The sequence below is a fragment of the Polypterus senegalus genome, chromosome 3, assembly GCF_016835505.1.
Source record: "Polypterus senegalus isolate Bchr_013 chromosome 3, ASM1683550v1, whole genome shotgun sequence".
In the NCBI taxonomy this organism is placed as follows: Eukaryota; Metazoa; Chordata; class Cladistia; order Polypteriformes; family Polypteridae; genus Polypterus; species Polypterus senegalus.
In genome coordinates, this window is record NC_053156.1 from 111,946,727 (window position 1) to 111,959,589 (window position 12,863).

The 12,863-nt window shown below is 34.5% G+C and overlaps 1 protein-coding gene across 1 annotated transcript in view; it reads left to right on the plus strand.

The window, feature by feature from the left end:
- Positions 1-12,481, plus strand: part of cenpw (centromere protein W) — a 42,170-nt gene extending 29,689 nt beyond the window's left edge. The window contains exons 2-3 of the mRNA XM_039747818.1: positions 4,278-4,391; positions 12,019-12,481. Coding sequence (XP_039603752.1) covers positions 4,278-4,391; positions 12,019-12,045 — 141 coding nt within the window. The 3' untranslated portion in view covers positions 12,046-12,481. The remainder of the gene's footprint in view (positions 1-4,277; positions 4,392-12,018) is intronic.
- The last annotated feature ends 382 nt before the right edge of the window (positions 12,482-12,863 follow it).

Sequence of the window (12,863 nt, forward strand, 5' to 3'; positions counted from 1 at the left end):
TTTTTAAAATCTTTCCTTTTCTTAGCACAAGCACAGCTGAGAAGCTTCATGCATGTGCTCCATAACGCGTTAAAAAATAATGCATTTAATCACACTTTGCATTAAAGCAAAGGGGAGCTTTTGTCAATGCATGATTTCCTGGTACACGGATTACATTGATCAGCGATCCCGATTCATTTTACCCTCGCACCACCTTAGTTTGAGAAGAAGTCTGAAAAATATGAGGTTAACACAGAAAAACATCACCAATTCAAGCTTTATGAATAATCGATTCGCCATCAATAATTGTTTTGGTAAAGCCATCCTCCTTCCATTTTATAATTTTTCCGCCAATAGCCATGATTAAATGAACGGTAAATAAAGTAAGAGACTTCTTTAGGCAGGCATATATATGACAGCAACACTCATGACAATGTCAATCATGTTACGCTATTATTAAAATGTTTCCTTTTCTTTTCATTACTTCTTTAACACACTACTTCTCGCTGCGGGCGGGATTTCGCTATATATATAATATATGAATGACCTCCAAAGAGCGCTGAGACTTTTGATATCATGAACGTGTCTGCAAAAACTGTGGTCTCCTGCCCAGCAAAAGTCGAGCAGCCAGCGCATAGCATAGCTGTGCCGCCTTTGAGACGCTGACTGCGCTTCTGCCTTAAGTCAAAGTGAGCACTTTTAATTTTTTTCATCCTCCCCCTGCGCTATAGCCCAGACAAGTGCAAACACGGGACCCCTTTTCTACACCACGGAAAAATAATATTAAGGCGATTCATCTCTCTATACTATATAAAAGAAAAAGGCAACTTTCCTTTCTTTACACCTTTTATCCCAAACCAAAGCCTTTCTCTCTCAACAGTGCAGAGGACACAAAACTAATTTTCTTTAAATGCCGGTAAGGCACATTACCAGAGGCACAAATTTGAACGTTCACATAGAAAATGTAATTTCTATACCACAGCCGTCGTGTAGCTTTCAAAAGGGATCTACTACAGAGAGATGATCCATATATATTTTAGCTGCTGTTAGTTACTTACCTGTTGTGTTACACAGTCTTTAAAATGTAGTTTACCCAAACCACTCCAGTAGGGCTCAATGTACCTGTACTTCTTAAAACGCGTTAATGTTTTACTGTTTAATAACTTATAGACTATATTTTATTATTTTTCCCTTGCACTCAGTGACCAAAGCTATACACACACATATAGACACATACAAACATACACACAAGTATATATATATATATACACACACACACACACACACATATACATACATACATACATACACACATATATATAATTTGTGTGTGTGTATGTATGTGTGTGTATATATGATGTAGATAGGTATTTATATATATATATATATATATATATATATATATGTATATATGTATGTATATATATATATATATATGTATGTATATATATATATATGTATGTATATATGTATATATATATATGTATATATATATATGTATATATGTATGTATATGTAGATATGAAGATATGTATGTGTGTATATATATATATATATATATATATATATATATATATATATGTATATATGTGTGTGTGTGTGTGTGTGTGTGTGTGTGTGTGTGTATATGACAGCAGCAATCCAAGCTGTGAGAAAACAGTAAAAGGAGGCGTGTCAGGCGTCGTCAGTACATTTTCTGATGCAGCTAGACGAAAAAACTTTGTGACGCTGCCACCAAATACACAACACAATTACTTTGACAATCATGTTACATTATTTTTAAAATGTTTCCTTTTTCATAACTTCTTTAACACATGACATCACATGCGAATCGGGTATTTTGCTATATATATATATATATATATATATATATATATATATATATATATATATATCACAGTGACACTCATAACAGTGACAAAACAATTACATTGACAATCATGTTACGTTATTTTCAAAATGTTTCCTTTTCTTTCTCTTTCCTTCTTTAACACACTACTTCTCCGCTGCCAAGCGCGGGTATTCTGCTAGTAGCACTATATTGAACAGGGGGGTGGGGGGTAACTGCTATCATTTAGCCATACATTTAAAGAACTGGCATGCATTATAGTATAGAGGGTTTCAAGAGGTAGCTGTTATATTTTTAATTAAAGAAATACTGTATATGTATTTGCCTGTTGTGTTTGAAGTAAAGATGTGATGTACATTTTTTTAGATTAAGCATTTACCAGATTAAAACAGCAATCTGCAATTATTTTTATCTGCTGTTTCTGTTCAGTTCTGTTCGTGTTTAGAGTCAAGCAATTGTTAGAAATCTTTCGGTTTTCACACAATATATAAAAAGCATTTAAAAGTGATGAATATGTACTCTGTTCGTTTCTACATTATAAGCAGATGAGTAAAAATTAGCATTGTGTTTTAAACAAAATAATATAATTTATAATGTCTAATTTTAAGAGTTTTCTTTACTTAATGGTTTTAAATGATTACAGTTGTTATATGTTATTTAATATACTTTGTTTTGACTGACGACATACAATTGTTTTTAAGATATAAGTAACATTAATTTTCTTCAAATAAACATTTTGCAAATATACAGTAACACAACTAACTAAATGGTTTGTCCTATTATCAGAAAGAAGAGGAGAAAAATTCTTCACAATCACTATTGGCCTATACTGCCAGTTGTATTTGCACAACATAAAGCTTATGACAAGAAATCACCAGAGGCCAAGAGATTAAACAGGGTAGTTGCACAATACATATGAAGGGATAAATTACCTGCATATACTGTTGAAAAACCTGAATTTCAGCAGCTTTTGCAACAACTAAATAACAGATGTTGTCTTCCTTCAAGAAATTATTTTATATACACTGAAATCCCTGTACTTTATGAGAAATTTGAAAGTAAAGTAATAGATAGATAGATAGATACTATAGTCTTGCACAGAAGCCTTACTTTTCAACCACAACTGATCTGTGGACCAGCAGGTCTGCCTTAACATACATGACAGTAACCAGTTTATTAACGAACCTGGAGCATGCAAGGCTGGTGTGTCTGGCTTAACTCTGATTACACAGGAGAAAGGTTAAGAGAAGTCTTAGAGGAGGTTATTCAGGATGAATGGCAATTGGACATGGAAAAAATGTCTGGGGTCATAACTGATAATGCTTAATTGAACAAAAAAATAATTTTAAGAAGATCTTAACATGGATCCCCTGCATTTAGCACAAGTTGCACCTTGCAATTCAAGTACTACTTGGACAATGTTACACTGTAGAAAGTTGTAAATTCCAGGGACAATGGCAAGAAAACAACAAATGAAATGAGATGGAGCATTATTACACTTAGAGGTGTAGGCCTTTCATTTAGAGAAATTGAAAAAATATATATATATATATATATATATATATTACATAGTCCAAATGCGATTTGAAACTGGAAGATACTGATAGGAAGAGATCTGGCAGACCCAAAGTCACAACCCAATCCGAAGACAACTTTCTGGGGGTCACCAGCTTGCTTGATAGGCACCTCACAGCACAACAGCTTCAAGCACAGCTTAACAGTGGTTGAAAAAAGCAAATTTCTGCAGGTTTGACAGGGCAAGTGGCAGTAAGAAAGTCATGCTTTAAAGGACAAAATAGGGCTTTGAAGTATCAGCTGTGGACTTCTGCAGAATGGAAGGAAGTCTTATGGATTGATGAATCTAAATTTGAAATCTTCAGTTCATCTGAGTTGGTGACTTGCTGTAATTGGCATTCTGAATCAAAAGGGTTACCACAGTTTGACTGTTGTATCAGAAAAAGGTGGCTACTTTTAAATCAGAAACTTTGAATAAAATTTTGTCCACTTAATTATTTCTTGACTTATTTTTTTACCATTATTTATTTGTTCTGTGCCTTGATTTCATGAAACATTAAGGTACTAAACTGCACCCATTTACATAAAAACTTAAAAAGACTGAGATGTTCTGAAACTTTTGACCAGTAGTAAAGCATAACATGTATAGTAATCCAAAATACAGTACAGTACTGATTCTCATTTGGTACTGCCAATACAATAAAAAGGCTGGCACCGTTATGTTTTTGGAACTTTGGCATCAACTTACTATTGAAATATTTGTTCTTGTGATATCCCTAATTTTAGATATTCAAATACTAATTTCTGATGAACCACTTTTTAACAAATAGATATTTTGTGCACGTTGCTAATCACATACTATAATTATAATTGTCTCTACAAAGTAATCAATCATAAAATGTATATTTCACCTACTGTTTTCTTTGTTTTCTAGCTTCTGTTAAACTATTTACTTTTCACAAAACGATTAGCAGAAGAGTCGAGAGCTAAAGCATTTGAAAAAAGAAGTGCAACCATTCGAGAAAATCATTGTCTTGAAGTCGTTAAGGTAAAATAGCATTTTTATTTGAGATGAAAGTAAGATAAGAATAAGATTTCAACATGTAAAGCAAGTGGACTGTGTTTGTAAATGTAATTTTAACTGCAGTCTGCATATACTTGTGAAAGAGAGAACGATAAAGGAAAGAATTTTCATGTATTGATTGTTTTTGCATTATCTACATAATCTGCTAGTTTTTGAAAGTTTTTCTTGTACAGTGTATAGTGAAATCATTGGTTTTAAGCACTGCCCTTAACATTATTAGCCTATATAGTGACTTTCATGTACTGACACTTCAACCATGTTATAATCTGCTATATGCTAAATGTATTTCAGAACATGCTAAATATTCTAAATATGATTTTGCACAAAATGGCAATGAACTTTTTTGTCTCTACCAATGAACGCCATTAAACCACTGCTGATTAATTGTCTTAAACAAGTAGTATTACAACTTTAGTACTTTTTTTTCCAGTTAAAATTGTAGCAAAACTCTATAAAGCTGGATTGATCATTTACTTCTTTTTACAGTCTGACTTTTCTAGGTTTTGGGTTATTGAAAAGTAATTAAGTAGTAGTAGTTATCATTTACTCATGTATGCATTGTTCACATTGCTTGTGTGCTACAGTCAGTTATTTAAATACTGACAGGTAATGGTAAATAAAAAAAAAAAAAATGTTTTTTCTCCTAGGCAGATGTCGAAAAAAGCATTAAAACAGAACTTGTAAACAGTAACTTCTGGCTGTAAACTGTAGCTAATTTTTTTTAACAATTTACCCTCCAAAGAAACAAAATTGATTAGTCCTACTAAAACACTTTATGTAACATTGTGAATTATTTACAAGGGTCATTAAAATGAAAATTGTTATTAGAGCATGATGTACTACTATACAGTAATCCCTCCTCGATCGTGGGGATTGCGTTCCAGAACCCTCCGCGATAGGTCAAAATCCGCGAAGTAGAAACCATATGTTTGTATGGTTATTTTTAGATATTTTAAGCCCTTATAAACTCTCCCACACTGTTTATAAATATTCCCCGCACAGTTATACAGCATAAACCCTTTGCATTCTCTTAGATATTAGGTAAGATTAAATGAAATTATGTATGTAAACACAGTGTTTATATACAGTAAAACCTAAATATTATTTTAAAGATATCGAGTGTCTCCGATATCACATATGTTACAGCCATTACGATACACAGGCCACCAACAATAAATACGTACAATGCAAGAAAAATTGTATACAGTAAATGTGTGTACAGTGACACTACTGAAGTACTGTAAGTAGAAAATTAATTATGGTTACTCACCAACAATGACACGATGACTTGTCCGATAACGATGAGTTTAGTTTTACTGCACAACAAAGGAGAGCGTTACAGCTCTTCTAAAGGAGCCTCTTCAGGCGACTGTGTAGCACCGCCGTTGTTCTTCTTCCGGCAGTCTTCAATCCAAACCCCTAAAGCCGATTCCATCCAGACTACTGCCATATTACATCCACTTACAGCTCATTTTGCACCCTGGTTAAAAGGACACTGCGGCCGTAGATCTTATATTCATTTCCTACTTTTTAAATACAAAGAATCATAGCCTCATTGATGCCGTAATTGCGTCCTACAGCGGTGTAGCTTTTCCCTTCCTTCAGCATATCCAAAGCTTTTACCTTTTCGACAATTGTTAACATCTTCCATTGGCACTTGGGCACGGCCCCTGAAGCAGTAGCAGGAGCAGACCATTTTGGAGCCATAATGAAGGGCTTGACTATGCACAAAAATAAACACAAAAGTTAACTCTTTACACAGCGAAACACGTTGATGCTGAATGAGCGAGACGAGACTTCCTGGTTAATGCCGCGGAATCGAATTTGGCGCCCTGTCGCCGTTTTGCCCATAGGGGACTGGGCGATCTCATGGTGTGAAATCCCTGCAGATTTTATTTTTTTTCTCCAGCCGTCTGGAATTTTTTTTTTATGTCCACCCTGGCCATCGGACCTTACTTATTCTATGTTAATTAATGTTGACTTATTTTATAACTGTGACTTTTATTTTTGTATTCTTCATTTTGTAAAGCACTTTGAGCTACATTTTATTGTATGAAAATGTGCTATATAAATAAATGTTGTTGTTGTTGTCGCTGAGCCATTCAGCATACAGGAACTTAACTGCGTGCTCTGATTGGTTAGGTTCTCAGCCATCCGCCAATAGCGTCCCTTGTATGAAATCAACTGGGCAAACCAACTGAGGAAGCATGTACAGGAAGTAAAAAGACCCATTGTCCAGAACCCGCAAGCAGCGAAAATCTGCGTTATATATTTAGATATGCTTACATATAAAATCCGCGATAGAGTCAAGCCGCGAAAGTCAAAGCGCGATATAGTGAGGGATTACTGTAGTTGTAAAGTTTATTAAAACAGGCATACAGCTTAACCCTTGTTACATTAAAGAACAGAACCATAGCAACATTTTGTCTTAAGACAAGAGTCATAAAATTGTATGTCAGTCTATCTTCAGTCCACTTTTTGGTATATCTATAAGTGCAGATCTCTGGCCATGTAATGTACAGCATAAATTAATAACAATAATAATAATAATAATTCTTTGCATTTATATAGCGCTTTTCTTACTACTCATAGTGCTCAGCAATTGCAGGTTAAGGGCCTTGTTCAAGGTCCGAACAGAGCAGAGTCCCTCTTTGGCATTTACGGTATTTGAACCGGCAACCTTCCGATTGCCAGTGCAGATCCATAGCCTCAGAGCCACCACTCCACCACACACACACACTAAAAAAACAAAATAATAATATTGCCACCTTTTGCAGTTTGAGGGGTAAAAGGCAATCACTGATTTAGCAAGAATCAAGTGCTCTTTTTAAAGTGTTTGTGAAGAATATACTATAGGGTGGTCCAGTTCTAATTATGCAATTTTAATTACGCTATAACTTAAGTTTATTATATAGAGAATTAACAAAAAATATTTTTGTTGCTGATAGATGGCATCACCTGCCCTGCATTCCAAAATGGCGGGGAGACGGTTGTCAGTCGAACAGCGGACGCGATGTGTCCGCCTTTTCATAATTGCATAATTAGATCTGGACCACCCTGTATGTCTATTCCAATAGCAGAAAGTGCCATTTTTCATACTGAAAACTGCTATAATGTCATCCTAACACTTAAGTCAAAACTATAAAATTGTCAGAATAAACTATGCTGCTTCCCAGCATTTGTTTTGCTGACTTGGCAATGCAGTTTTTAAGTCCAAAAAATTATTGCCTGAAGTTTTTAGAAGTGCTCTTTCATAGTGTTTGTGTTTTAGGGAGAGGTTGTTTTTGTTTTTACCAGAATATTTGTCATCATTTGGCTGTGCAGCTCCTAAATGGCTACAAGAAAATGAGACAATTACACTGTGAATGGTAACACCAAGGATGGTAATTGCATGTAAATTATAGTATTGTGAGCAGTCAAAAATATTCTCACTGATAAAAATGTATTTTGTAATGGATTGATGGTTGAATGTTTTTTCATTAGCAATCACATCTTGATTGGCAAACTTACCAGACTATGTATTTACAAAATCACTATTTTAGATTAACTAGAAATATGTACAGTATGTGGGTATCTTTAATTTAAGTATTTTGTCTTGATCTATTGAAAGTAACTTTGTATCATACCCTTATACTGTGGAACCTCGATTCACAACCATAATTCGTTCCAAAACTCTGGTCGTAAACTGAGTTGGTCGTGAACCAAAGCAATTTCCCCCATAAGATTGTATGTAAATGCAATTAATCCGTTCCAGACCGTACAAACTGTATGTAAATATATGTAAAGATTAAGCACAAATATAGTTAATTACACCATAGAATGCACAGTGTAATAGTAAACTAATGTAAAAACATTGAATAACACTGACACAAAACACCCAGGCTCTCTGCTCAGCTACACGAGCAGGCTCGCTTTGCGCTCTCTCTCTCTGTAGCACACTACCCCCCTACTGTCAGTTCCCCTCCCCCACCCCCCCCCCTTCGTCAGCGGCATGCGCTGGCGCTCTCTCTTTCTATGTAGCACACACACACACACACACCCGTCAGCAGCACACGCTCGCTTTTTCTCTCTGTAGCACACACACACACACACAAATACACACCCCCGCCAGCCCCAAACGTCAGCAACCCCGCTCGCTCGCTCTCTCACTCTCTCTCTCACTCTGAACAGAGGGGTATATTTTAACAAATCCAAACTTTAAAAACCATCCACAAGCAACCAAAAAAGTAACAAGATCACGCTATTTTAGCCTTACAGCTCGATCGCTGTAAACACTTTTTTTAAAATGAGTGTTAAGCACAGCGGAAAAAAGGAACATTAGAACAAATCCGAAATTTATTTAAAAACCAACCAAAAAAGTAACAAGATCACGCTATTTTAGCCTTACAGCCCGATCGCTGTAAACACTTTTTTTAAAATGAGTTTTAAGCACAGCAGAAAAAAGGAACATTTGAAAAAAGAGAAAAGTAACATTGCAACTAATCACGCTATGAACAACTCCATCTGTAAACACTTTAATGAGTTTTAAGCACAGGGAAAAAAGCAAATGTTTGAAAAAAGAGACAAGTAACATTGCAACAGTTCACGCTACGAACTGAAAAATTAACTTTTGAAAAATCCGTAATACAAAAACCACCAAGAAAACTAACCTTGCATGAGTCGAGTTCTGGCAGGAGGAGGAACTGGGTGGAGAGGAGGTTACAGTTTTGAGGGAGAGTCTGGCTCCACAATGGAGGGATGTTTTCCTTCAGGTGTTTTCTCTCTTGTGATTTCTTGGGTTTCTGTTGTTTTTAGCTGTTTAGCTGGTGGGAGGGAAAGCCTCATGCAGCCATTCCAAAAACAAAGCCCCGTGACCCAACCCTTCGTGTTTGCCCTCCACATTACTGGCAGTCTGGCTTTGTTTACATTGTGCTGCTTGAAAGCACGAGGGTTCTCAAATTGGTAAATGAGTAAACTGCTAAACAGTTTTTCCACCTCTTCCAGCACTTGAAGCCTCTGCCTGGTTAACGCTGTAACTGCTTTTGCAATATCAGCTGCTTTAATACAGTAGATTCTTTCTGCTTTAGAATAGTCGAAATCGTAGATTTTGACTTCTTGTACTCGGCGGCAAGATCAGTAACACGAACGCCACGCTCAAACTTTTCAATAATTTCTTAGGGAAACTGGCTTGTACGTATACCGAGTGTGTGGTTGTGAACTGAGGCAAAAGTTTGGCGAACTTTTTGGTCGTGAACCGAGGTTCCACTGTAGTTGGTTATTATGGTAAAAGATGCTAAAAAGTCTGTCTACATTTTTGCGAAGAACAGAGAATACAACATCCTGCTGTAATGATTGATTGATTGATTATTTATATTTTACCTTTTTCTCATGATTAAAAAAACATTAAAACGTATTTCGTAGGTAAAGGACAGCCTTGCACAATTATTTCTCATTGTTATAAAAAGACTGTGTGGCACTGTTTCTTTCTCTCAGTAGGAAATCTGATGTTTACAAATTTATGGCTACAGTGACTTTAGACTATGTGCTGTACTGTTGATTGTTGTGACAACAGTGCATGTTTTATATCCAGATATTGTTTTGTTTTGTTTTTTTTTTGGTAGCAGTAGTTTAGTGTATTTCACCTTTGCATTTAACAATGGCATAGATCATTTCTCCCGTTTAATTCAGTAAAATATTTGTGTTTGAAATGTTGTCTATTATAGTATCAGTTTGTTTGGTCAGAGTAAATTAAAATATTATCACTATTTTACTCCGAAACAGTTTCACTTATAAATTGATTTATGTGCAACTAGTGCAAAGTAGATTTTAAACAAATGTGGTAAAAATATGTCCACGTTTACTTAGTCTGGCACCTTTATCCATGCTAACTTAAAACATTTTAGATACAATTGGTTACTTTTCTTTTTTTGTGCTTCCTTTTGAAGCACAGGCAGGTATAGTGACTTGATCATGGTCTCAGTGTCAGAAGTATGATTTGAACCCACAACCTTGGGGTATGCAGTCCAAAGTCTTAACCACTACTCTGCACTGCCTGCCAAAGTTTAATAGACAAATGGTAGTAAATGCAACGCCTGACTTCTGATTTAAGTCGCATTCGAGTTCAGCCAGTTGGTTTGCAAATTTATGTTAAGTTGCTTATTATTAAAGAACTTTGTAAACTCTTTGCTACTAACATAAAGCAAATTGTGTGATTTTATATTTATCAAATTATTTAATTAAAACAAAGTTTGTTAATATCGTAATTTATTAATTTGAGATAGTAATTGGAACATGTATATCTAACTGTTTGGTAATACTTTCATTCCATTCAGACTGGTATTGTTTTCCATCTGCATTTTAGTTTTGTTTTTCCTAATTACAGTAGTGTATATTTAATCCATGGTGATTTCCTTTTTTTTATTTTGCTTTGAGATGATCCAAGTGTGTTTTCCAAAAAAAAAAGTAGTCTTTTACCAAACCGAAATCAAGTAATCAGAACTAGTTCCTTTAAGAGCCATAATTACATTTTTAATGTCAACACAATGTGCAATATTTATGATATAAATTAGGATAATATGGTAATATTTTGGATATACAGTAGTACAGTTTGAAAAAACACCACCCAACTCGGGATAGAAAAATGCTCCTAGTAAGGTTTTGTTAAACCTCATTCCAAATGTTAAAATCGGCCATCAAAGTTACATAACTCACAACTGATTCAAAGTGAGAACTCAAGCAAAATGACACCTTTTATTGGCTAACTAAAAAGATTACAATGTGCAAGCTTTCAAGGCAACTCAGTCCCCTTCTTCAGGGAAGATTCAAATAAAAAATCACTAACCTGGTCTAAGAATAAAAACTATGTACAAGGAGGTGTTAAATAAGTATGAGTTGCTTTTTTTTAATATCCAGTATTTAACACCTAAATCTTAAGGATATCATGGGTAGTAGACTTAATGTTTTATGTCAGGAGTTCCCAACTTTATACCTAGAAGACTACAGATGCTTGTTTTGGTCTATTGGCTTAATTAGAAACTGATCCTTGTTGAAGACAGAATTTACCATCTAATTTTGTCGTTTGTTTGGTTTTGTCATTCTTTCACATTAGGTCATTGTTATATTTTAGGCTTTTCCTTTCTGAGCATATTCAGATGATTTGTGGACTGGAGTAGATTATTAACTCTCCATTCTTTTTCTCATAAATTTCTTTCTAAATATTTTATTAAATCTGAAATTTCATGGTGAGCACACACAGGTATGAGTTGGGACTGTTATACACTATGTGAACGCTGGCTCCTTTCTCATTTGCAACTCATTGTTAATTGGCAGATGGTTAAGAAAACCAGGATCAATTAAATCCAATGTAGCTGATTAAGACTAAACTATATAAAGAATTGTTGGGAATCTTAAGAAAGTTAACATAAATGAAGCGAGTGAGTGATAACTGCTTTAGGAAACTTTAGCTTCTAATAAACAAATTGGGCAGGGAAAAAACCTGCGGCCCTTCAGGAGTGAAGATGACAACTCCTGGTTTATATCAAAGATGTAGCAATGGTCTTTTTAAAATTTATTCAGTAATATCTCATGATTTTTCTTCTCCTTTTCTGTTTAGGCTGTTTTGAAGAAAACACGAGGATGAATTTTAGTTGAGCAATCAGATTCTGTAACATAATGTTACATTTTAGTTACTGATTTTTATCTTAATTTTTTCTATTGTATAATCTTTTAAATTGTTGGTTTAAACACTATGTTTAGTGCAGTTACAATTACCAAAAGTTTGTTTTGTAAAAATAATATTAAAAATAATAATGCATTTACCTGTGTAACTTCTTGTATGTTATATGATGTTAAACATGCAACATTTACAGGGTTAAGGACATTCTAAGGAAAAACTTTGTGCAACAGTGCCAGAAGACACCTTGATGAGCATTTGCAGATCACTTATTTGGAGATAGCAACTGTGTATGGACACTAACAGTGAACAGTCTGAACACTTGATACAATATATTGTATGGCACACATACCCAGTATTATTATATATTGTAATAAAATGTTTAAATAAAATTAAGAATTTATATTTGTTTTTTGTCTTGGGATAAACCCTTGCATGAGTTCTTGACCATTAAAATGTATAAACATTTTGGTACAAATACATAATGTGTATTTTTATTTTTATGTGTGTATACTAAATTAAATTCTGTATTGCACTAAAGTATAATGACCATTTTAATTTTTTTCTTTTTTAAAAAAAATCTGTAATTTTTGTGTGCCTGTGTTTATACCAAATGAACCAGTCAAATTTGGCACCATGGAGTATAAAGCAGTCCATCAAAGGACATACTTGTGCACACTCAAACTCCCTCATCCAGTTTAATTAAGTATGATTTAAGCAAGTTTCCCTGAATACTACAGCATAATTATATCCTATATCTATACATCATATAGGGTCATTCCATG